The 25,855-nt window shown below is 40.7% G+C and overlaps 2 protein-coding genes across 3 annotated transcripts in view; one reads left to right on the top strand and one right to left on the bottom strand.

The window, feature by feature from the left end:
- The first annotated feature begins 1,170 nt into the window (after positions 1-1,170).
- On the top strand, positions 1,171-24,005 carry NEMP2 (nuclear envelope integral membrane protein 2). Its single transcript, XM_057503717.1, has 9 exons — positions 1,171-1,545; positions 10,063-10,178; positions 14,829-15,060; positions 15,197-15,269; positions 16,671-16,764; positions 17,594-17,708; positions 19,282-19,507; positions 22,160-22,336; positions 23,058-24,005. Exons 1-9 carry the CDS (start codon positions 1,437-1,439, stop codon positions 23,194-23,196), a joined length of 1,281 nt encoding a protein of 426 aa, XP_057359700.1. The 5' UTR covers positions 1,171-1,436; the 3' UTR covers positions 23,197-24,005.
- The window catches only part of MFSD6 (major facilitator superfamily domain containing 6), a 101,301-nt gene continuing 92,948 nt past the window's right edge, over positions 17,503-25,855 (bottom strand). For both annotated transcript variants that reach the window (XR_005033189.2, XR_005033190.2), the window contains exon 8: positions 17,503-17,677. The gene's annotated coding sequence lies outside the window, so the exon portion shown is untranslated. The remainder of the gene's footprint in view (positions 17,678-25,855) is intronic.

Below are 25,855 nucleotides of genomic sequence, written 5' to 3'. Positions count from 1 at the left end.
CAGGATGAGGGTCTCTGCTGTTTCTCTGGAGACTGCAGGGTCAGACAAGGTGGGAGTTCAAGTAATAACCGTATTTGTAAAAATCATCCACCTGCAGAATCCCTTACAAGGAGATTTCTGAACTTTCTAAAACCCATATATGGGTGTGTACATGGTGCCAGTGATTGGCAGTCAGTTGGTTAAACCTTACCGAGGCTAAGGAAAGTCTAGTGAGCCCTACTCAGACCTTTAGGGAAAATGAGGCTTAGCTATTTTTAGAGGATGATTTCTGTCACAGTTTAGTTCTCTGAAATACCTCAACAGAAACCAGAATTAGAAAGGAGGAAATGAACTTTGGTTCTAGTAAATGTTTAGCATGAAATATTGAATCACATTAGTGGGTTTCCATTAATTGAAGAGAACTTATTCTGACAACAAGGACAGTGTAACATATTTTAGGCTACCAGTTTTATATCAATTATCAATACTGAGGCCACCCAAGGTATCTTTTTTCCAGTTTTAGTGAGATATAATTGACATATAATACTGTTTTAGGTGTACATGATCTGATAGTTGTACATATTGCACATTGATCATCACAATAAGTTTAATCAACATCCATCACCTTGCAGTTACAAAATTATTTTTCTTGTGATAAGACCTTTTAAGATCTAAATCTTAGCAACTTTCAAATATACCTTACAGTATTAACTTTTTTCACCATTGCTGTACATTACATCCCCAGAACTCATTTATCTTATAACTGGAAGGTTGCACCTTTTGACACCTTTACCCATTTTGTCCCGCCTCCGCCACCCCTTTCTCTGGCAACTCTGTTCTCTGCACCTGTTTTTTAAAACAAGCTAATTTTAAGGGATTTTATATTGGCGAGGTTTTACATTCTCTTCATATCAAAATATGGTGCTTATGAGTTTAGACGTACAAGACATTGTTATTTAAGCAACCAAATTGCCAATTTGCTACTGCTTATTACAAACAAAAGGAAAAACGAACTGACTTTTATTTATACAAAGAGTGTTGCCTAAGGTCCTTCCCCTTCACGAGCTGTCACTCATGGGAGCTCTGAGAACTGAACCCTAAAAATCCGCAGGTTACCCCAGCCAAGCAGTGTAGGCAAAATTCACAGGGGAGTGACCACCTCCCCCACCCCCCCCTCCAGCCACCACCTCCCTCACCACCCAGAGGGGACGGGCGCACCTGCCACCGGGAAAGACAGGCCCCTCCCAGAAGCCGAGCGCGCTCTAGCGGGGGCGGCACGCGGCCTCGGCCGGGCTTCCTCCGGGGGCGCGGGGGCGGGGCCTCCGCCTTTGTCGTGCGCGGCCCTCGCCGCCCCTCGGCTTCCTCCCGGCCCTCCGCCATTTCTGCTTCCGTCGGCCTGTCCCGCCCCCGGGGGCCCGGGCCGCCGCCCGACGGTGCGGAGCTGAGCCGCGGGTGGCATGTGGCCGCCCCTGGGGCCATGGTGGCTGCTGCTCTGGCTGCCGCCCTTGGCCACACTGCCCGCAGGCGCGACGCGCCAGGAGGAAGAGGCTGTGGCCGCGTTGTCAGGTAACCGCGGGCACGGCCTGCGGGCGCGCGCACGCACTCGAGGCCCCCCGGCTCCCGGGCTCCGCCGCTTCTCCGTGGCCGCCGAGGCGCTTACCCTGCGCGGGGCGGCAGGGCACGGGCAGCTGGTGGACGTACCCCTGCCCCGCGTCAGGCTCACCCCGCCGGCGCGACCTGCACCCAGGGCGGGCCCAACCTCCCTTACACCCTGCTTGGGCTCCCCTCGTCTCTAAAGTTCGAAGTCTGGCCCAGTTCCCCACCCCCCCGGTTTTACAGAAGCTCGGGGATGTTTGATTTTTTTCAAGATCGCACAGCTAAGTCACCTGGCACGGGTGACCCTAGTCTCCCAACTTTCATCAGTGGGCTTTTGTATAGTATATCGATTTATGTTGAAAACCTTCATATTTCTTTATCTAGCTTTTCCGTTGGATTCAAGAGCTTTGATTTTAGAGTTAGACCAAAATTTCCCCATCCCTGAATAGCTCTGTGACCTTGAGTGAGCCAGGCTGCTGGTCACATATAAAACCTGGATAGTAATATCTCACAGGATTATTGTGCTGTTTAACATGTGCCCCATGCCTGGTAACATAGGAAACAAGGAATCGTGGCTTTTAGTGTTACTATGGGCCATCTGTGGAGTGCTTACAAAATCCTGGCACAGAAGGGCATGTAGGGAATTCCAACTACAGAACTACTAATTTCCTATGAGCCTGACATTTCTATTTCATTTTTTTCCCCATACAATCCTTTAAAACATATCCTTTAATCTTTGCCCACCAACTTCTCTTCCTCTTAATGGCCACCTCTGGTTGCAAGGGGAGGCAACCAAATGTGGTGTATAGCTGTCACAGCCCCCACCTCCAGTAAAATCAGGGTTCTTTGTCTAAGGATGAAGGCAATTATCAGGATTCTGCCAGAGCTGCCAACTCATGGAAATCTTGCAGTGAGTTGTACCTTGGAGAACTGTTCTATAACATTTTTCAGTGAACAGACATTTGTTGAGTGTTTACGTTGTGCTAGGCAGTGTTCAAAGTGCTTTAATTGCATTATCTTATTTAATACCCACACTACTCCTTGTAGGGGTAAGTAGCACTTATGTACGTTTTACAGCTGAGGAAACAAAAACTTAGTATAGTAGTGAGAAATACAACCAGCATACACTGATGAAAAAATAAATCAGAGATCTAAGAAAGATCTAAGTTTTTGTGTGTGGCAGCAGCCAGAAATTTTAAGTAGCCCTGGACCAGAACCTTGGGTTGGAGTTCAGTCATTACATTCAGCCACCCACTTATAGAATTACCTTGGTCCAGGCGAAATAATCTTTATGGACCCATTTCTCATCAGTAAAATGAAGATGTTCTATTGCTGAGTGTTTTCCAGTATTTTCCTCACCTTTTTATTTGCCTGAATGAACCCGATGTTTTTCAAGTTTTTGTGTTACCACACTGAACGTTAACAGTGCTAACTTTTCTATTTTGTTAATCAAAGACATACACAAATGCTTCTCAGAGTTTCTGTTCTGCCTAAGACATACAAGATGCCCACTAAGTTGATAAAATTTTAGTCCACAGCTAAGAAAAGTGGCAACTTCTGAACCTTTATAGCGACACTTGCCATTCCATACAGGCTTCACAATGTGCGCTCTGAAACATCCTCTGTCCTGTGGTCTGCCAGTGATGTCTCTGGTGTTGGAACCTCTGGATTAAGACTAGGTCTGAGAATCATTGCTGCTCTAAAAATCTGCAGTTTTATAGGAATCCTGAGATCAAAGAGCTGGTGTTTCTTTTTGGAAAATAAGGCCCATCTGTAATGTGAGGGGCTTGGATTAGATGATGCTTCCTATTCTAAAATTCTGTCTTGAACATACACACCCTTCCATGGAATGGAAAACATCCAGACCAAGGCCAGCTGTCTATCATCTTATTTGGAGGAAAGTCAGAGGCAGTTGACACAGGATGGGCAGGTTGCTGTCTGGCTGATAGGAAGAGAAACTTTAAGTCGAGAGTCACTCATAGGTTTCAACTAGTGGGTGAGGTCCCTAGAAACCATGTGTTGTCCTAAGATGAGGTTCAAGCCACTGCAGTGAATTCCTAGGCTTGAACTGTAGCAATAGGCTGTTTGAAACCATAGCTTTTCGATTCATCTGTGGAGAACAAAATAGTTAAAATCAGACCTGAATGTGCATTAGCCTGCGCTACTTTCAGTTTTATTCTCTCTGCATGTTTCTTGGAAAAATTAAATAACAATATTTGTATTCAAGTTAGGTTAAAAAAACAAAACTAGTTAAAGTAAGTTACCTGTGTAACTTTGATGTTACACACTAACTCTTCTGAAAATGTGAATTTACAAAATAATACCAAGAAAAATCCTTTCTCTCTTTGAACTCTCAGGAGTTAAAGTTTATTGGTTTGGGGTATTGTTTTTCTTAATCCTCTCCACTTACTTGTCCCAAAAGAAAAGCAGTTATAGGCCAAAAGGAGAAAATGACAGTCTAATTTAAAAAGTGATGTTACTATCCTGCTATAGTTTCATCTGAAGATATTTTTTTCCCATATGAGGGCCACGTAAGGTTAAATTTTCAGAAGAAACATTACTAAAATATTACCTGACCTTTTCTGAAGTCTTGAGTGAATATTTTTACTTTATGTATGACTAAACACTTAAATATATCCTTATACATTTAGGAAAACTAATAAATGACATAAGTACTACAAAGGAGTAATTTTAAATTTATTAGTTAAAGGAGGTGATACACAGCTGTCCCTTTTTTATATATGTTAGATTAATTCATCCTAAAATTAGATTAATTGAATATAAATTGAGTGGCATTTAAAATGAACCTAAGGGATCTCATTGGTTAAGGTAACCCTGACTCAAATGCTCTGGTAATGTAAATAATTGTGCTTTGTCTTAGTGGTTTGTGTATAACTGTCCAGAAATACACTCTTCTCCAGAAGTCAGGTTTATTGCAGGATCAAAAGAAGCTGCTGAGGAGTGCAGGAGTTCAGGAAGGCAATGTTTATTTCATGGCTCCACGCTGCAGCCTTGCTGGGGTCGCCGTAGTGAGGATGGCTTTCACGGTTGGTCCCTTAGGTTCTCCTAACTGCTTGGAGATGAGGCAGACCAGGGATAGCCCACGCTTGCAGCTCTTTGTCCTGATCTGAATCAGGTTTGAGGAAGTGAATACCTCAGTTATGGGGCATCCTCCAGAGTGGAGACATATTTCAGTCTCAAATGGAAACAGTAGTTCCCCTGGGTAAATATTCTCTTCTGACCAAATGAATGATTATATTATTATTACATTTTTATGAATCCCTAGAAATTCCCTTTCATTTTCTGGATTGCATTATAAGGGGATTTTGTTGATACTGTTGTGACATGTTGGGTTTGCTTACATCTCCCACCAGGAAGGTCTATCCTAGCAGAATGGACCAGCAAGGACTGTGGCTGCATGAATAAATGACATCTGCAGACATTCAGGCAGCTTCACAGACTTCAGTGTCAGGGCTTGAACAGGTGATGGAATTCAGATAAGCAGCCAAGCTGGCTACATTTCCTATTTCCCACCCTCTGGTGGAGTTCAGCAAAAACTGAACAATGAAATGTCTCTAGAATAAGATTGCTTAAGGGGGGAGATGCCTAGGAAAGACATAACCTTTATAAACAATCTAAGATTAAAAGATCTGGTTCTGACTAGGAAGGCGGTAGGCCAGCAGCGATAACAATTTTTATTGTCACACATCACTGTCTTACACCTAGTCCGACTAGCCCATGGCTTAAGCTTCAGGTGAATTCACTTGGAACTAGGCTTGTGGTTTCTTGTGGTTGTAAATTTCTTGTTCCTTAGACATTTAGGAATTATTGTGTGGGTTGATTGAAATGCATCCACCTCAGGAGAGGTGATAACAATGTGGGCAGCCAGAGGATACCATGAAATGCTGACACCTTGTCTTCAGTGTCTCATGTATTGTGTAATTCAGCATCAAGTTCACCTCAAAAGCCAGAGGCCATTCTGGAGAATTCCAGGGAGGGACACTTTGCAGCATGCTTTGGCAGTGTTTCTATGGTACCAGTAGTCAGGGCCTACCTCCATCTGTACTTCCCTTCGTCTGGTTGAAGATGGAGGAGAAACCCAGGGCAAATTCCTCCCTTCTCACGGGTTGGCTCCTTACACAGAACACGCTGCTGTGCCATACATGACCGAAACAAAAACAAGCGTATTGCCAGCTCTTGTTTCTACCCTTCCTTCTCTATCTGGGGAGGAGAAAGAAGAGGGCCACTAGCCCAGGGGAGAGATTAAGGGTTATAGCTCTCAACCCTCTAGTTAAGGGTACAGATGATAGACTAGGGGAAGGGGAAGGTGAGCCTGTGGGTTCTGTAGGTGGGATGGCAGTGGCACAGGCTGTACAGGGTGGCCTGTTACATCAAGTTGCTTCAAGAGGGCCAGCCTGCACTTTCTTTTACAGTACTGGCCAGGCTCTCACAAAGATTGGGCAGGCTGTCAATGATTTGGCGACACATGCCCAAACAGCCCACTAATCCTCTGGAATTATTACACATGCACAAAAGGCAAATGTGTAAGTGCTAGAGATACAGTAATGACTGTGCTATGTCCCTAATAAATGACTTAAGTACTACAAAGGAGTAATTTTAAATTTATTAGTTAAAGGTGATACACAGCTATCCCTTTTTTATATAATATATGTAGTCCTAAAATTAGATTAATTGAATATAAATTGAGTGGCATTTAAAATGAACCTGAGGGATCTCATTGGTTAAGGTAACCCTGACTCGAATCCTTTGGTAATGTAAATAATTGTGCTTTGTCTTAGCAGTTTGTGTACAACTGTCCAGAAATACTCTTCTCCAGAAGTCAGGTTTATTGCAGGATCTTCACAGAGAGACAGAGTAGAAGCTAATAAATACATAATGTAATATGAAGAAAAAGTAAAGCAGAATGAGGAGAAAGTGGGTCAAAGGGATTAGAGAAGGTCTTCCTGAGAAGGTGACGTTTGAGCAAACACATAAATTACCAGAGAAGCAAGATCTGGGGGAAGTGGGTTGCGGGTGGAGAAATAGCAAGCAGGTAGGAAAACTCGAGGCAGGGGTGGCTCCACATGAGAGGGCTGGAGCAGCTAAGCAAGAGAAAGTGGAAGAGAGGTCAGAGGTTCCTGGGTCCTTGAAAGGGAGGGTGATTTTGTTATGGGTGCGATGAGAAGTCTTTGGAGGGTTTTGAGCAGGTAATGATGTTTTTAAAAGATCTGTGTGCTGATTAGAGAATAGATTGTAGGGGCAATTCTGGAAGCAGGGAGACTTACTTAGAAGGCTGTTACAGTAATCCAAGTGCAAGGAGACGGGGCAACAGTGAGGCATTTACTCCTAAATTCTAACTCTTGCACTGTACTTAAGTTGCATTATCTTGCTCTTAAGAGTTACAGATAGCAAATGATTTAGGAGATAGTCTAAGGACCAAATAGAAAAAAAACCTCATTTGAGGGTGCATTTGTTTGCAAAGCTCATGCCCCGTAAGGTGGTAAAAGAATATTCCCTCAGAGCATTAACCAGAGGGTAGTTCACTGTTCTTACCGGAATCGATTCAGCCCTCAAAGTAATGGGGCCACTAGGAAAGGAGATGCAGGGAGGAGCACTAGGGCCACCCATAAGAAGAGCCCCTAGCTTTGAGCACACATGCAGTGTTAGGAGTAACTATGAAGAAAGAACTGGCTGGATGTTAATGTTCTTAGAGTGGTCTGGGGTGCTGGGGACTGTGGACCTTAGATCTCCTGCTCGTCAGCTGCCTGTTGGAATGCGCTTGCTTTCCAATGACAGGAATTGTTCTATTATTGAGGACCTCCAATATAAAGTCTTCAACTCTAGCTGTCCGGTTTAACCTAGCTCCTGCCCAGAGATGCCACAGGAGTCTCTGAGGAGGCAGAACGTGGGATACGGAAAGGCGAGACCACAGGCCTCCTAATCCCACCCACTCACTAGCTGAGGGCTTTTAATATGTTTTAGTATGTTCTCAGTGCAGTGCTCAGGCTCTTCCAGGCTGTACACTGCCTTCCTTGACATTATCCAGCCAGCTGCTGGGAGTCCCAGGAGTACCCTCTTCCTTCTGCAGCCCTTGGCCAGGAGTCATTTGCATCTCAGGTAGATCCAAGAATGCATCTCAGCTTTGGTTGCTTTGTGTTTTGGTAGCACCGGTTCTGCATTCTCCTTTTGGTCTTGTGTATAAACAGGCCATACAGGAACGCATTTTAAAATTTTTAGTGTCCTACATTTAATGTAGTGCCTTTAGAGCTTCCTTTACTGCCATTTTGAGACTGCCTCTTTCTTCCAGGGGAGGGCCAACCTGCACCTCCTTTTATGGTACTGGCTATAAAAATACTGAGATGTATTTGCATCTCAGATTCTCAAACTCTGAAAATGTGCTGGTGTATTTAAAAACATGCATCTCACAATGTGAAGAGTAAAGACTAAGTAATTTGACAGTGTCACAATGGAAGGTCCTGGATCCTCGTGTAATTTTCTGTTTTGTGTAGCTCTGTGGCTTTTATGCAGTTGTATTTCTGGAGGTAGTAGTCATTCACAGCGTTTTTTCCCCAAGTCAGTCTACACTTTTCTCCAGGTTAACAGTAAGGATGTTTCTAGCCAGGGCAGGAACCTCTCTGAGCTTATTCAGCATTATTCCCTAAGTGGATAGTAATTGTTGACTAACTTACTGATTACCCAATCCTTCCCCAATTTTGGTGTGGCAGGTTTTCTAGCTTCATTTCAAGTTCTTCTGGAGAAACAGGTGACTACACATTCCTTAGAGGGGTCAGGGGCTGGGTATAAGGCCCATTTCTCTGTGTATCCATAAGCATTCCCTGTAACTTATCTACTGACACATGTGGTGGTGACACCCTATCCTGGATCCAGAAGAATTTGTTACTTTCATCTTACTTCATTTTAAATTCAAACATAGCAATAGCTGCAGAATAAAATGAATCCCATTACTTTATAATTTTCTTGTGGCAGTTACCACATTTACCCTCTGTAATACAGGACCTGTCTCCTTCTCTGTGTATTATATTGTGTTGTTTGTATATATATAAATATTTATTATTGATATACATAACACATACATGCACATACATTAACACATACATGTATCTACATCCAGCCAAATTTCTCATGTGCTAATCCATCCTCACTTAGTTCTACCAAACAAAACCCAGTGTGCAAAATTGGACTCATGCTCCTTTCCCCACACAAGCTTATGTCTTCTCCAGTATTCCTTCTCAGGGTGAAGGGCTCATTAGAACCCTCACTTCATCATCTTGCTCTCCCTAATCTAATGAACCTCCAAAGTCTGTTGATTCCATTCTTAAGAGCTCTTTAATCTGTTCTTCCTCCCTATTACTTAGTTCATTTCTTGCTTAGATTACTTCAGTAGGCTTCTCAGTAGTTTTGCTTTCAGTCTTCTTCCATGCTGTAATTTCACATCACTTACTGCATTTTCCTTCTAAAACATGACTGTATTTCTGTCATATCCTTATTGAACTGGTTATATTCTCTGTTCCTGCAGATCCATTCTCTGCCCTTCCCTCCCCTGCTCAGTTCCTGGAAGCTGATCTCTCTGATCCTGTTACCTGTACTTCTTTGCCCTCTGGCTTTGCATTGGGTTCAACCAATGAAGGGAACTGAAAGGAGTGCAGGAGTGAGGGGTTGATGTACCTGTACCCTCAGCCCACCATGCCACTGATGTCCTGGTAGGGATTGCATTCCATTAAACTGTTCTCCTTGCTCCAGTCTCTTCAGTAACATCAGCTCCTCCCTTTGCCATTTCAGGCCTAGGGGTATTAAAGGCAAGGCTTCCTATTGTTATTGGTGCCTGGGAATTTCACAGTGCCTTATTGTTAGTACCGCAAACCCTGGCCACATCCTTACAGAAATCTTCGGCTAAATCCTTTTGGGTGTTAAGCTTGCCCACTGAGACTTTGAGACCAAGCTAAAATTTTTCAGTGCTCTGATTTCAGGCTGAAGTCACACTTCTTAGTGTAGTAGTAACCACTGCTTGCTTCTCTAGCTGCAAGCACTGAAATGTCCTCTACACTCCATCCTGTGAATGACTGAAACACTTCCATGATTTACCTCATCTCCACGGTATATTGGCCACCCCCACCCCTGAATTCTGTCCCTTTGCCTCTGACTTATCCTTCAGTACTCCACTTACATTTCCTTTTTCTGAGAAACTGTCCTCAATTCTTGCCCTCTTCTTAAAGATTGAAGTGCCTATTCGCTATGCTCTTATAGTACCCTCCATATGTCACAAGAGTATTGGCCCTAGATGGTAATTTTTTGTCTGTCGCCTGCTAGGTTGGAAAGAGAGAAGGACTATAATTGCCATTTAGAAGAATTTATTGGTCAGAGAGTGTAAAAATGGCTACCAATAACCCTGTGAATAAAAAAGAGAAAAAAGAGAAGATTCTGGGAAACTAAATATTTAGGAAATATATTCCCTTTTCCATCTCTCAGTTCAAAAGTGTACAGCTCTGAAGGAGATGGATGTTATTGAAACTTCTGTGTCAAACTGTTATTGCTACAATCAAAATTCCCAAATGGAGTGGAAATACATGTGGTCAACTGTACAGGTAAGAATCTACACTTAAATCATGTCATTGGAACAAGGAATTAAAATGTAGAATAGAAAGGAGCTTTTGTATGATGGAGAGCTGTGTATCAATAGGAAAAAAAAATTTTTGGATCACACACAGTAGTTCAAGGGGAGGGTATGTGTGTGTGGGATATTAAACTCTCCATTCTCTTCAGCAGCTTTTCTCCAAACCACTCACATCAACACAGTATCTAAGTGAGTACAGTGTGCTTGCTGTTCAAACACAGCCCAAGACAACACTCTCCTACTTTCCAAAATAACTGCTATCCCAAGCCTTCTGTATAGAAATCCTGGAGTTACTGCCAATCTTGCATATGGCCGAGGTAATAGTTACTCTCAGTAGCATAGTACTTTCCTTCATTTAGCACTTAACAAGTATTTATTGAGCACTCACTAAGTACCAGGAACTATTCTAGGCTTTTAGGGTACATCAGTAAACAAAACAGATCCCTGCTCCTGTGATGTTTATACTTGGGGTGGGGTAAGCCATAAATGTAATAGAAAAGAAAATTATAAAACAAATAAGTGCCATGAAAAAAGAAAAGAGTAAGATAAGTGGAATGAGGGAGGTGGGGCATAAGTTGCAGTATTAAAAAGAGTGGTCAACGTAGTTCTCAGTGAGGTGGCATTTGGGAGAGATTTCACTGAAGTTAATGAGTTACCAAGAGAGTATCTGAGAAAAGAGCATTTTAGCCTGAGGAAACAGCTAGGACAGCATGTCAGAAGGCACATAAAGTTGATTTGCGCCATTACTGATAACATATACCACTTTGATCATTGGCTAAGTTGGTATCTGTCAATTTACAATTTTACCACTGGAAAATGACTCGTTTCCCCTCTGTAATGAATATCTGTGGAAGTAACTTGAAACTGTAGGTACCCTGTGCCTCATCAAACTTTGACCCCCTAGCTTTGTCATCCATGGATGATACTTGCCTGAATCAGTCATCATCATGATTTATCAAATGGTGATTTTCTAATTCCATTGTTCCTTCTACTTTCATTGGCATTCTTCTTAAGAGCTTTTCCTTCTCCAATTTATTTATATCTGCATAGTCTCATGTATTGCCAATTCATTCAGTGGATTACAATCCATTATCCATTTTGATATTCAAATTGTCATAGATTTGGCCAGTAGGAGCTCCTTCAAGCTAGCTCTTGTGTCCTTTTAACTTGTGCCTGTCATTTGAACACTTCTTTACCTTTTGGCAAACAATATGTTCTAGGGTTATCTTGTTTATAATTTTTTAGACCCAGCTCTGGAATCATACATTTTCCCAAGGAGCATTCCATTGTAGTGATGCCAAGGTTCTTGTTTGCGGAGTCGAAGAATGAACTTAGCAAACAGTCAAGGTAGGAGAGCCAGGCCAGAGGCATTTATTGAGAGATACAGTGAGAGGACAGAGCTCCTGGCTCACGCCAGGAGGGGACAAGAGAGCCTGAAGTGGTGCGTTGTCTAGGGCATTTATAGGCAGTTGAAGACTTTTGGGAACTGAGGGCTTAGGGTGTAGACGTGTACCACCTGCCCTGCTCTCAAGGTGGGCTAGGTGGTTGTTTGCTAGGGCTGTTTACAGTGAAGTCACGGGTTATGCTGAGATACCCTTGCAGAACACTCAAACCTTCCAGGCCAAGTTGCTCCTGGCCTTTTGACCTTTAACTGATCTCACTGAAGATGTCTATATTCCTAGTCTAGTATCTTTACCCTAGAGAATTAGTGTGACCTTGACGTTGCATAATGCTGAACACAGAATTTCGATAGGGACTTTACACTGTTACATTGCTTCGACTGTAAATATCTTGCCTTGCTTTTTCCGGAGGTGCTCACCCTACTCTGTCTAAGCCCATGGTCCCTGTCTCAGTAGGTGTGTTTATTACTGAGGGGATATCATTGTTTTATGTGTATACACACACATATGCATACACTTTACACATATCTTATTTCTTTTCTATCTATTGAAAACCAGGAGTTCTGATATTTCCAGTACCACTGGGATCATTCTCATCTCCCCCCTCGCCATATTTTTAACTTCTTTCTCTGGTAACGAGAAACCTGGTTCCCCTTAGCCTCAATATATTGATGTATTTGCCTAAACCTAGAATACACTGAAAATAATTTCAGAATTACTAAAAAAAAATACCCTTGTGAAAAACAAGCGTAGTCACAAGAGTTCAATATTTGTATTTTGTTTTTAGTTTGAGGGTATGTAGTCTAAATATTATGCTCAAACGTTATTTGGGTTAATTCATTTCCACCTATGCCCCCCTTCAATATAGTATTTTATTCATTTGAAATACATTTTTATTTATTTCTGTGTCATTTGTTTTATTTATTACCATTTTCATTTCCAAATCAACCATCCTGGTTGATTTTAGTATCATTATTTTTTAGTATGTACAGTATTAATATGGCTGAAAAATCAAAACTCTACACAAGGTATTCTCAGAGAGATGTTACTCCTCTCATTCCTCCCCCAATTCCTAACCAACCCTGTGGGTAGTAGGTCTTACTCGTTTCTGGTACATCTTTTCTGTTTCTCTTTGCAAAGGTAAGCAGCAGTACATATTTATAGAAGTGCTTAAAGCCATGAGATTAAGAAGTGAATTTAGATGGAGAAAAGAAGATTAATGACTGAGTCTGGGTCAGTCTTACATTAAGAGGTCAGGGAGGAGGGAGGGGCCAGCAGAGAAGAGAGAGGAGCAACAAATGAATAAAGAGATGTCCAGGAAGCCCCAGGAAAAACTTGGAATAAGGAGAAGGGAGGGTTCAGCAGTGCCAAATTTGATTTAGCAACATGGAGGCCACAGGTGACCTTGTCACGGACAGCCTGTTGGGCATGAAAGCCTGATTGAAGAGGATTAAAAGGAGAATTAAAGGAAAAGTGGGAAGAAAGAAACTAGAGGCCGCAGGTATTGGCAACTTCTTAAAAGAACTTCATTGCAGTGGGAAGTGTGGAAAGGGATGACAGCTGGAGGGGAAATAGAGTCAATAGGAGGCCTTTTCTTTTTTAAATGGGAAAAATGTCAACATATTTGGATGCTGATAGGAATGGTCTAGGGGGGAAGGAAGAAGTATGGGTGGGATGTGTTTGAGTAGGCAAAGGTGGATCATGAGACCTGGAGCACAAGTCGGGGAGTATGTAACTCTCTGCAGCAGGAAGTTCCACCCCACGGGCAGGGAGCAGAGCATGTGCCTGCAAATGCTGACGGGTGAGTGGGTGGATATGGGGATAGGAGTTGGTCGACATTCTTGTCTGGTTTCTTCCATTTCCAGTGAAGCAGGCAAGATCATCAGCCAAAGGTGAGGAGGTGGGAGGTGGTTGGGTATTAAGGAAGTGGTGAAACCTTGTTGAGGAAAGTGGAAAGTGACTGGGCAGGGGTGTGCAGCAGAAGTGCCTGCAGCTTCAGGTTTGACTTCATTTTCATGGTCGGGTTTGAAGTCAGACTACTGTGTTTCTCCAGAACATTCAGTGGCAGAAATGCAAGGGTGGAATAGATGGAGAATTGAGTTTTGCATGTGGATGTGACAAATAAGAGGAGTGCAAGGAGTGAAGGGTACCTGGAAGGGAATGATTTATACTGCTGACCATGGAATTTAGCTGGATAAGAAGGGTGAGGAGCATGGGAAAGATGCTTGATGCATGGTGGGGTCAAAGGCTTGCTGGGGTCAGGTGTGGTGCTGGAAGGGCACTCTTGGAAATATAAGGGGTGATGATTTGTTAGGGGGAGGTGTGAAATGACCTGTAGAGGGGCTGCAGTTTGGCCCTGACAGGGCCCAGGCTGTGACTGTGAGAGTGATTAGCTGAGGTGAGGTGGAGGATAAGAGCGTGAGAAGAGAGGAGTTCAGGGAACTGAGGCCAGGGTGTTGGTAGGAGTTTGGTGTGTACGTTGAATATATGGAAACCCTGAGAAGTATGACAGGAAGTACTATTGAAGAAAGAGCAACAGTAAGCCAAGACCAAAATAAGGGGTAGGTAGATGGACAGTCAATGCTATCACCTGATGCCTGGGATTCAAAGCTGGTGCACTCATTCCCTTTTCAGGCTTGCCTTACTCTTGGACAAAGAGAAATAGGGAGGGACCAAGAAAGGTGGCCCAGCTGGCATTTCATGATCCCTGGGTTGTCAGCATCTGCTTGCCATTGTAGCTTGTGCTTTATTGGGAGACTGCATAGGACTCCCAATGGATTCTGGTCCTTCTGCAGGAGGCATGGTGAGAGAAGCCTGAATGACATGTGTGTGGGTGATCCCAGAAGGAAATGCTCTTTGACAGTCACAGTAAAAAATGTTAGAGGTATAAACCCTACTCTCATTGTGTTCATAGCCAAATAGTTTACCACCTATTACTTTCTGTCTCAGCCTTTTTCTATGTCTGTTGGCCACAATAACTTGCTAGAAGTGGTTGTTAAAACAGCCACAATTCAGGGGAAGAAAGACAATGCTTTCAAGGGTCTGTGCTCCAATGTGTGGACTAAACAGACTTGTAGGTCTATCCCTGGGATGAGAGCATTACCATGTATATTTACCCAACCTTTGTGGGCTCTTTTTCTCCTCTGTTCATGGTTTTAAGAAGCTTATTATGAAAAGCTTTAACTTCTGTGTTTATGGATTTGTTTGTTCTTATTTTACAGATGAAAATTACCAGTTCAGGCCTGCTCAGTATTGTACATATCACAGAAAGACGTAATTGCCAGTATCCAGAAACCATTCTATCTTTAATCAAATGTGTGATTCATAACTTTTGGACACTGAAGGAGTCTAATGAAATAACCATAATCATCAATCCATATGGGCAGACTGTGTGCTTCTCTGTGAAGCCTGTCACGAAGATATTTATCTATACAATAAGTGTGGATCGAAACAGTAAGTTTGTTTTTATCATACTTGACTTTCTGGATTCAGTTTTTCTGGAGTGACTTTTCAATCAGTTGCCTTTTTTCTTTGACATTGACACTAAATTTTTGTTGTGTGTGTGTGTGTGTGTCATTTTTTACTCTAGTTGTGGATTTCAAACTCTTCATTATGTTTGTATCAGGAGTTTTCCTGTTCTTTTATGCAAAGACCTTGAGTCAGTAAGTATTATTTTTACTTTCTTAACTTTGTGAATGAAAGAAGGGTATGGATATTTTTAGCCCTATGCTAAATATTTCCACACTGGTTTGTAGTTCTTGCTTGGGTTTTGCAAACGAAGTCTGAGGGAAGTGCTTGAAAGGCCTTTAAAACTAGTAACAGTCTGTATATGTTACAGAATGCTTTGACATCCATTTTGTATTACATATTAATATAGATTAATTTATTTTACTTGATTTTTCTTAACTGTATGAACTCTGTATTATTGTTCTCATTTTATAAATGAGAAAACCAACATTCATCATTACATGTCTACTTCTTACCAGAGCTGAGATTTATACTCAGGTTTTCTGATGCCACATAGAGCCTTATGCTCCATTACATTTGAACTGCCTCCAAGATCTGTGGCTCTCATGCAGGGGTTGAATGTAATAAATATGGGACTTTTGGATAAATGTACTATCCTGATATGTTGTTTAATACAACTTCCCTCATGAAAAAGGAATCTCCAATAATGTTTTACTTCTTAAGAATAGTTTGCTATGCTTAATATTTCTCACTTTCCTTGTAGAGTAATAAAGTATGTTTAATGTCATCCATGGTTTTCAGAAACCAGACATGGATTCCAGAGTTTGAGGAGTAAAGCTTGGAGTCAGAGGAGCTGGGCTGCAAGCCTGAATCCTCCATTAACAGATAGTGACTTGGGGAAGATCTTTAACTTCTTGGTGCCTTATTTTTCTCCCTAGTAAAATTTATAGACACAGATAGCTGTTTCGAGAGTGCTGTAATACTGTTTCAGAATGCAAGTGAACACTTAGACAAATGTGTGCTATATGATAGGTGCTTGATAATTATTGTTGGATCAAATTCTGAACATAGAAGATAACTCAGACACTTTGTTTTAAGTTAGTAGCAAGCTACATACTACAATTTCAAGTAAAATTTCATATTTTGAGAATATAGGATATAATTAAAACTGCAATCTAAGTTTTTCTTCTTAGTATTCTTTTTGGCTCCTGTCATCAGTTTAAACATGTTTTTTTGTTAAATTGAAGTATAATTGACTATATATTAGTTTCAGTTGTACAACATAATGATTCAGTATTTGTATATACTGTAAAATGATCACCACAATAGGTCTAAGTGTCTTCCTGTCACCAAATAAAGTTATATAATTTGCAGTGTAGGTTAAATGTTTCTAATACTGAAGGGGTTACTTGGCATTTAAATAACTTTTATCTGCTTGTCTTGACAGGAGCCCTGTTTTCTTTTACTCTTTTGGGACCATGCTAGGTGTTCTGATGACCTAATAAAGTTATATAATTTTCAGTGTAGGTTAAATGTTTCTAATACTAAAGGGGTTAGTTGGCATTTAAATAACTTTTACCTGCTTGTCTTGACAGGAGCCCTGTTTTCTTTTACTCTTTTGGGACCATGCTAGGTGTTCTGATGACATTAGTGTTCATTCTGTTGCTGGTGAAGAGGTTCGTTACTAAGGTAGGCATACTAAATACAGATGAAAACAAAATGGAAACTGTGTCTCACAGATAAGAAAAACTGATCAAAATTAATTCAAGGTGGTAATGAGAGTTCATAATTCAAACTGTATTTCTACATTGTATAAATTGGCTTTAAAATGTATCTTTTCCTAGAGATTCTATTTTTATTTGTTAGTATATACAAGTTTAGTTAAGTATTAAGTTTTGTTGGTACTTTATTTGAGACCCTTTTATTTTCTAGGTAATATGTTTTTTTTAATGAGTGACAGGGGGTTGATTCTGTGCTGAGTGGAAATTTCTTATTTTGGCAGAGCTGAGAAATGTCACCCTGCTGAACCACTGGGGCCTTGAATAACAGCATTTCATCATCTGGGGAATTCTTCATTATTACTAGTTCCCCAAAACACCTTCAATAAAAGAATGCCCTACTCTTAGCTGTGGATAAATAAGTATTAATTCAGAATGATAATGTTGAAGTTACTCTGATTAAAGCTTACAACACTAGCATTATTTTCAGATAATAAATTACTCTCTAAAACAGTACTTCTCCAACTTAAATGTATATGCAAATTCCTTGGGGATCCTATTAAAATGCGAATTTTCCTTCAGGAGTGCTAGGGGGCCTGAGAGTCTGCCTTCCAGGGAGCTCCCAGCTGTAGCCAGTGCCGCTGCCTCACGGAGCACACCTCTAATGAGACTCTAGAGTATCCTGGATTGACTTCAATGGAGTTTGATGTAGAAGTTTCTAATACAAAGGGTTTATTTATTTACTTCTATTTTTACAAGAGCAAATGTACTAAAAATCATTTATTTTCCTTCACCCACAGTACAGCACCTTCTGGGCTTTAATGATTGGTTGTTGGCTTGCTTCAGTCTATGCTGTGTGCCGGCTCATAGAAGATTTGAAGTGGCTGTGGTATGAAAACAGAATATATGTATTAGGTAGGTAAATTCTATTACTGGTGAAGCTGAAAAGTACTACTAGATGCCTTCATTTGACATGCATCTCTCCAGCATCCAAATTTTCATTTTGAACTAAGGAGAAGTACTGTTAAAAGTAATACTTTATTTTTTTTCTATAGTTGGTGATTTCAGTTCACTAGATCTCACTTTATGCTGTTTTTCTATGATAGTATTCTTAGTTTTCTATACTGTTGGATCAAAAGAGCAAAAAAGCATTTGTCCCTTTTGACTGCATATGCTTTTGAATTGTGGTTAAGCTCTACCACATCTAACTTGGAATGAAAAATTTCTCCAAAATATGACTCTTTATTTGTTTGTCTTAATGTATTCAGTATGAAAGGAGAGAAATCCTGAATATAAATGACTAATGAAAACCTGACTTTTCAGAAATGGAGAGGCTATTAAGAAACCACTTAGGTTTTTCCTGGTTTCATCTTAACAAATCAACCACTTAAAAAAAAAATGTTTTAATTGGGAAATAATGGAGTATGGGAGAATTTATTTTCTCCTAACCCCTTAGTGCCAAATCACATAAGTTCAACTACCTAAACAAAAGCAAGTCATTTTTTGTTTTATTTGAAGATTATATGTTTTTAACTCATTTTTCTTTTTATGCTAATTTTTAACGTAGATTACACTTACGGCATGTTCCTGTAAATACTTCACTAAGCATCTCTAAAAAGCAAGAGCATTTTCCTCTTAGTTAAATAACTCTTAAATCTAAAAAAATTGGTAATTACATAAAATCATCTATTACTCAGGCCATGTTCACATTTCTTAAGTGTCCTTGGCAATTGGTTTCTGTAAGCTAGAGTCGAGTCCTGAACCAGATTTTGCATCTGTTGTTTGGTGAGTTTCTTTTACTCCATAACAGTTCCTTTTTCATCACAGTGGCATGCTGAAACTGTCCTATAGAATATCCTACTTTCGGAATTTCTTTGATTGCTCTTTTAATCTAACTTGTTCCTCTCTCTCCTGTATTTCCTAACCTGGAAATTAGATCTTGAGGCTTGCTTAGGTAGAAATGAAACTCGTGGTGGAATGCGTTCGAGGAGATGGGCACCTCACATTGGATTGCAATGGGAGGTGCAGAGTATCTCATCACCCCTCCATTCATGATGTTAGAACTGAGCTCTGGAGTAGGAGGGTGCAGCCTAATCCCTCCACTGTAAAATTACATTTGCCTTTTGTGACTAGAAAGTAGAAAGAAGAAGTAGAATTTATAGCCAAGTGGGACATACTCTCAGGCTTTTTCCAGACCAAAGCAGCTGTTATTACAGGTACCCACCTAGGACTCTGGGCTAAAAAACAAATACACTTAATATATCATAATAATTTATAATTACACATCCTTAATTTATTACAAAAGTCAGTCTAGTATCTCCCATAGAAAGAATATGTAGCCTTTTATATGTTTTTCAACCTTCATTGGACAAAAAGAAAACAAAGGTTTTCTAATGTGTTCTTAGCTCTACATCAAGGCTCTGCCAGAATTTTCGCATAAATTTTCAAGTTCAGGTTTATATTATTTTACATTCTTCTGCTTTTATAGGCTATGTCTTGGTAGTTGGACTTCTCAGCTTTGCCGTTTGTTATAACCATGGGCCCCTTGTTGACAAGAGGAGCATAAACCTTGTGACATGGACACTGCAGCTCCTCGCCCTGCTTCTGATCCATTCCAGTGTCAACGCGCCTTGGTTCTCCTATGCAGTCATGATGCTCCTCCTCTCCTCCAGGAGTCTGCGCTACCCACTGAAAGCATTTAGATATATGAGGTGGTGCGTATCTTTTTTATTCCATGTCACTCTGACATTGAGCTCTGGTTTTATTTACTGTTCGGGGAAATTTTTTGGATGTGTCATATTTAATCTCATAATTAACTATGTTTCACCTAGAGATTTCCCTCTGAGAAGGGGAGAGGACAGAGAACTTAAGCTTCTGATCCCATCTCCATTTCCACTCTTCGTTAACCTTTTAGAAGCACCACCAGTTACTAGGTAATTACAGCTCACCCAGAATTCACTAAAATTAGTGGCAGATTTACTTGGGCCCTGGGTTGCCTGAAATCACAGGCTGTGCTAGGAATCTAGCCTGACCCTGTGCACAGTGGAGGCAGGTAACCATAATGCGCTTTGGTCAGCCCTCTCTGACTGCTGTCTACATAGGGTTATAAATCCAAATGCTTGGGGCCCCAACAGTTACTCAGAGAGTGATGTTAGCAGGGGTAAGGCAGGGGGTGATCAGGAGGACTTTGGGAAATTCTGCAGTGCAGCCTCATCAAAAGGGGCATTTACCTCCCAGCTTGAGCTGATTGTTGCCATGTGGGAATATGTATGCAGCCTTGTCAGATCTTTTGGTTTTCTAGAAAAACTGGAAATGTGTATTAGAATGTGAATTCTTATTATTTTTAAATGTTGGCAACCAATCTGAATATAAAAATAAATTCAACAAGCAAAAATCGAAACAGAGACCATGAACCTCATTGGGCAGCAGGATGTGGCCCATCTTTCTTCTGGCCCAGAGGGTAGATATAAGGGGGAGGCCCTGGCACAGGAAACCAGTCATCAGACATCACAGTGTCCAGGCAAGAAGTGAAGAGGGCCTGGGGCAGGACAGTGAGACCAAGGCTAGAAGGAGTTAGTAAATATGTTTGTAGTAAACTTGGCTGTGAGGAAGGAGACTGTGTGGTAACTGGTAGCTTGTGGATCTGGTGCTGTGGATATGCCAATGTCACAGGTTAAAAACACACCAGTGACAGGACTGGTCCCCTCTGCAGAGGATGCTGGTGGGGCTGAAAGGCAGCAGGGCTGGGTCAGAGGGGCTGCTGCTGGCTGCTGCTTCTGCCCTGTGTCAGAGGCCAGCAGTGACTGGGATTACCAGAGGTCCCTCTGCCAGGAGACTGGCTGCGCCACATCCTCCAGGCCTCTGGTCCTTTGCCAGGCTTGTGGTTAGAGGGAGCCAGGCTAGAATTCTTTCCTTTAAACACTAGCTATCCAGCTGCCCTGCCAAGGGCATAGTGTGTTCTGTCATCTGTACAGCGGCCCTTTTTTGTACTTGTACATTCTGCTAACATGAACATAATGATCTAATTATATAGTATCTTCCTCAACTTTTCATTTTGCTAGTGAATAGTTATGTGAAGAATTACATGAGGGGATAAAGCAGGAACATGTAAGTTAACCAATAAACCAAAGAAATAATGCCTTGATTTTTATTGTACTTTCTAGTTTTGCAAAGAGCTATTTCAGGATATTTTAATAATACACAGTGACTATTCTTTTGATTATCCTTACTGAACACTTACTCTAGGCCACTCATTGTACCAAGCACTTTACACAAAAAAATTCACTTTGTACTGTGACCTCATGAGGTAGATGTTAATGGCTTTCATTTTTTTCATATGAGCAAAGTGAGGCCCAGAACTGTTCAGAAATTGCCCCAGTTGACTAGTGGGTAAACCTCAAAGCCAGGACTATGCTCCAGTCTTCTGCCCTGGAGCTAGGGGTTTTCCCCTAGGGAGACCAGGCTAGGTATTCAGAAAAAGAAAGAAATAATATCAGTGGTTCCCTCATCCAGCTCATGAGCCACCAGGCTGTCTTTACAAGTTAAAAGATTTTTCAGGTCCCAACCCTCAAGACAGTATTGTTTAAAACACCTCCTGGTAATTCTGATGCTCATGCAGATTTTGGAATCTCTAGTTAAAATAAATTTTAAACCACCTGAAAATATTTTTAAAAACTCATTGATAAATATAACATGTATTAAAATCTTGTCATCATTGCCATTTTTATGAAATTCTTCCCTTTAAGATTTTCCTGGTTGGAAAAAAGTTTCCAATCATCAGCCCCTCAGCCTCTAGCAAAGGAAGAATTATGAATTATTGTACTGTAATTATTGTATTGTAAATGACCCTTGTATAATATTACTGTCTCTCTCTAGGACTAGTCAGAATCACCACCACTAGGTGGAGGCGATATCCCACAAATCCTCCTGCTTTCTGCCCAGAGTAAGTGGCGATTGATTTTACCAGGTCTTCTTAAAAGGACACCTGAGAGGCTTGCTTCTCACTGCCCAAGATAATCAGCAGGCCAAGCATAAAGAACCCATACTTTTAATTGTCTGATTGTGTAATTAGAAGTCACTGAGGAAAAAATTACAATTAACATTTTTTCTATCAGAAATTGATCCTCAAATTCCTAAAGACATTATTGAGGGTGGTCCAAGAAGAGAGGGAATGTACCATTGGGCCTGAACTGCATGTTCTGTATATCTTGATCATGATAACAAATATGAAAAAATATGGTGTGATATAAAAGAAGTTAACAGTATTACTGTTACTGTCTAAGAAATACAGTTTTAATCAATCTTAAGGGTTGAATTGTACAACCAAATACACCAGGACTCTAGCAACCAAGTGCTGCATGTTTTAGGAGAATGAAGAAATGGTTTACCTCAGAAAAGCTGGTGTTTAAGTATCTTACTGAAGAGGAATACAGGGAACAGGTCGATGCTGAAACAACCCGTGCCCTGGAAGAGCTGCGCCAGGCCTGCCGCAGTCCTGACTTCCCATCGTGGCTGGCTGTCTCCAGACTCCAAGCTCCAAAAAAGTAAGCCCTGCTCAGCTTCTTGGACCACAACTTGGGTTAGAATTATTGTGAAAATACGATGCTTTCGGTACAGATACTTCAGACCAGAAACAGATTACCTCCCTGGATAACAGATGATGTGGAAGCTGTCAGAGGTTCTTTTTATTTAGTGTTCTGACTTGCACAGACTGCTGATGTCAGAATAAATATGATAACATTTGATAAGGAAGGCCATAAAGATAACTTCCATATGAGAAGGAGAAAGGTGGAATGGGATGTATTGCTGGCTTCTCATTCTACTGGTGTGGAAAATAATTTTCAAAGTTAACCAAGAAAGACATCTTTGCCCCAATATCTTTTCCCTTACTGCTTTCCTTTTCATAACTTTATCCAAAAACAGTGCTTTCGTAGATTGAAGGGGGAAAGTATTGATTAAAATCATGAATGAATAATAAATCTAAGCTAGTAGGAAAGAGAAGAAGGAATTAGAAAACAGGAGGGGGTAAATTTGGCAGCACTTGGCACTTACAAGTCTGCGTATTTCTCTACCCTTTCACCAAATATATCTGGAAGGATCACATAAGCCATTCCCATTTTTACACTCATTGTGTAAATGCCAACTTCTATTGACACACAGTCAAACTTAATTAAAGGGGCTAAGTAGAAAGGGAACATGTTATCTTCCAAATAAACCTTCCTATGATAACATCAATTTTATTTAAAGCAAAAAAAACCTTATTAGATTTGCAGACTTTGTTCTTGGAGGAAGCCACTTGTCAACTGAAGAAATTAGTCTACATGAAGAACAATATGGTCTTGGGGGTGCCTTCGTGGAAGAACAGCTCTTTAACCTGACGACTGACAGTCTGCCTGCACATTGACATCATTCTGGACAAGGATGTGGGTAAAGGGCAGGGATCCTATTAAAGTTGGACAGAACTGTTAAAGGGAACTGTGGTAAAAGAATTGCTATGGAGAAAAATCAAGTCATACTGTAAGGGAAAACCAAAATACTGAAGATAACTTATTCTTGGCCAGCTCTGCTACTTAGTGTACTGTAGGGAACCAAGATTCTGTGAGTCATTACCACTTTCCTTGAATGAAGACTTTCATTAGGAACAAAAGAATCATGTGGATCACAAGAGGACAGTTAACATGAATAGATGCCTTGTCAACACCAGGATATTAAGTCCCTTCTTAATGCCCAGAACCAGTGTCAAAAGACTGCCTTGCTCTTCCCACATGTTATCAGTGTAAATGCTGGGAGAGACCTGATATGTGCTGGACCATTGTTTTCCCAATTACAGTCCACAGAATGCTCATACAGTCAGTAAAGGGATTCTGAGGCCAATTAAGATTGATACAAAGTTAAACAAACGTACTGCAGGAGTTCTCAAAGCCTTTAATAATGTTAATGCTCTTGAGAATCTCTTAGAGAGGAGAGATTGTGTGCAGCAGTTTCCCACTTAATTTGACCACAGAACCCATTTTCATGAAATTAATATTCCTTAGAACATATGTTTGGAAAATGCTAATGATGGAGGATTTGAGGTTTAAGGAGGTTAAATAATTTACCCAAAACCACAGAGCTATTTAGAAGGAGCACTGGTGCCAGAACTCCTGCCCTGGTGTTTCCTATGACTCAGGTAAAAGAGGCCTCTAGAGGCAAGCCGGGGGCCAGCTCCTTACAGCCGGGAGTCTCCAGATACTGGGGACTTTAAAAAAAAATTTTTTTAAATAATGGATAACTAGCTATTTGATAACTAGAAGAGAAATTTAGTTCCTAAGATTAAAGTTTTGATAAGACTTTTATTGAGATATGTAAGGATTAGAAATTAGAATTACTTTCTGTATTTTTTTGTATGTTGAAATTGAAGGCATTAAACCTTTTGTGACATTTTGAGTTGGCTGGTCCATTTTAAAAATTGTTTAGTTATGTATGTTTGTAACAGTTTCCTACAAAACAGATTTGTGGTCTTTCTTATAGAGAACAAATCATTTTTTCTTGATGCACAATGTTAAATTCCAGAGTGAAATGAAGAACTATGAGCTTTGACCCTGAGAAAAGGAGGCTGAAACATAGATCTAAGATCTGAACATGGCAGACAGTCCAAGAGTTAAGGTACTGCTGAACTGATTCTCTTTAAGAGTGAAACTCGGGCTTTTTTGCTGTGATGGATCTTAAGGAACAGAGGCAAAAAGAATACAGAATGTTCTTTTACTAGAAGAAGGGTTACAGAGAAGGGACATATCAAGAATTTAGGCACTGCTTTCCTGAGCCAAATTCAGTAGTATTTCTAAATTGTTGACTAAGAGTGTGGTTATACCAATTTGGAACTTTCTATATTGCTTTTCTCACTGAAACAGTGTGTCAGTATTTTACAGGTCTCTGTTTTTGCCAGGCATCTTTTAACATTAAGAGCTTTGCAATTTTTGTGAACGCACAAAATTTAATCTGTGCTTTAGCATAGACTTTGATTTAAATCAAAGTATCTTCCATTCTTTGATGATTATGACTGTTTTGTAAGTGCAGACAGTTCTAACATCATTTTTGTTATAGTTTAATGCTTTTAAAATATTTCTTGGTGATATATTGTAAATGTGCAGCATGTCAATGGTTATGCTCACCATGGTCACCCCCCAAGTGGCAGTTTGTGTACTACAAAACCGTATGTCCGAGGAACGTGTGAACAGTCTGCTGGAGTTCTAGGAGCCAGCCCAGCCCACACGGCCACTGGACCTTACCTGTACGGGGCAGAGGTGCTGAGGACCAGAGGCGGCAGCCCCCAGTGGGCCACACCAAGGGTAACTAACCATCACAACACACACAGTGAAAGAAAGAGAATAGAGCATCAATCTTCCAGGATATTGCTGTTCATGTTTATTTTTAGGGAAATCACGAATTCATCTATTTCTGTTATATGAGTACTGTGAGAAGGTAAACAATTAAAAGCATTACTTGTGATATATTTGGTGTATTTCTGTTGTGTTCATTTGATTTGGGGTTTATTACAGCACTGATCACAGTTCTAATCCTCTTTAAGATACAGGTAATTCTCCTAAGAGATTTTTTTTCTCTTTTCCCTTGTCTTTCTCCCTCCTCCCTTTCTTTCTTTATTTAAAGGCCTTTATAAAGTGTTTAAATGCCCATTCAGTAAAACAGCTCTGCCCTTTACAGGTGGTTGAAGGTTGGCTTTGTGCTTCACACTGCCTTAGGTGTGCAGTTACGAGCATAACAGACCCCTTTGTTGTATTATTGCTTATGCTAGTGCCTCACAAAAGCTTACTGTTGTTAGCAAGTTGGACTATTTGACACCAGAATGTGTGGGTGAGAGGTAGAGTAGGTGGCCATGCTTAAACAATGGTATCATTCAAATGTTATTTTTAAGAGGTTTTAAAACACATTTTACACATCACAAAAAATGTTTTGTGATTTAGTTGTATAGTTTGCCAATAATAGTCGTGGCTGAATTACCGGGGGAGTCTCCATTTGGCATTTAGGACAATATTTGAATTTATGACCTTTTTCAAACTAGAAAT

Source organism: Manis pentadactyla, chromosome 6, assembly GCF_030020395.1.
Source record: "Manis pentadactyla isolate mManPen7 chromosome 6, mManPen7.hap1, whole genome shotgun sequence".
Taxonomy (NCBI): Eukaryota; Metazoa; Chordata; class Mammalia; order Pholidota; family Manidae; genus Manis; species Manis pentadactyla.
Note: the sequence above shows the minus strand (reverse complement) of the source record. Positions and strands in the feature narration are given on the sequence as shown.

What these genes read in the sequence shown, in the direction of transcription:
- NEMP2 (XM_057503717.1), top strand. Translation starts at nt 1,437, where the DNA reads ATGTGGCCGCCCCTGGGGCCATGGTGGCTGCTGCTCTGGCTGCCGCCC. An exon ending in AATAAGTGTGGATCGAAACA is followed by an intron (nt 15,061 to 15,196) that starts GTAAGTTTGTTT and finishes TTTTTACTCTAG; the next exon opens with TTGTGGATTTCAAACTCTTC. An exon ending in TATGCAAAGACCTTGAGTCA is followed by an intron (nt 15,270 to 16,670) that starts GTAAGTATTATT and finishes TTGTCTTGACAG; the next exon opens with GAGCCCTGTTTTCTTTTACT.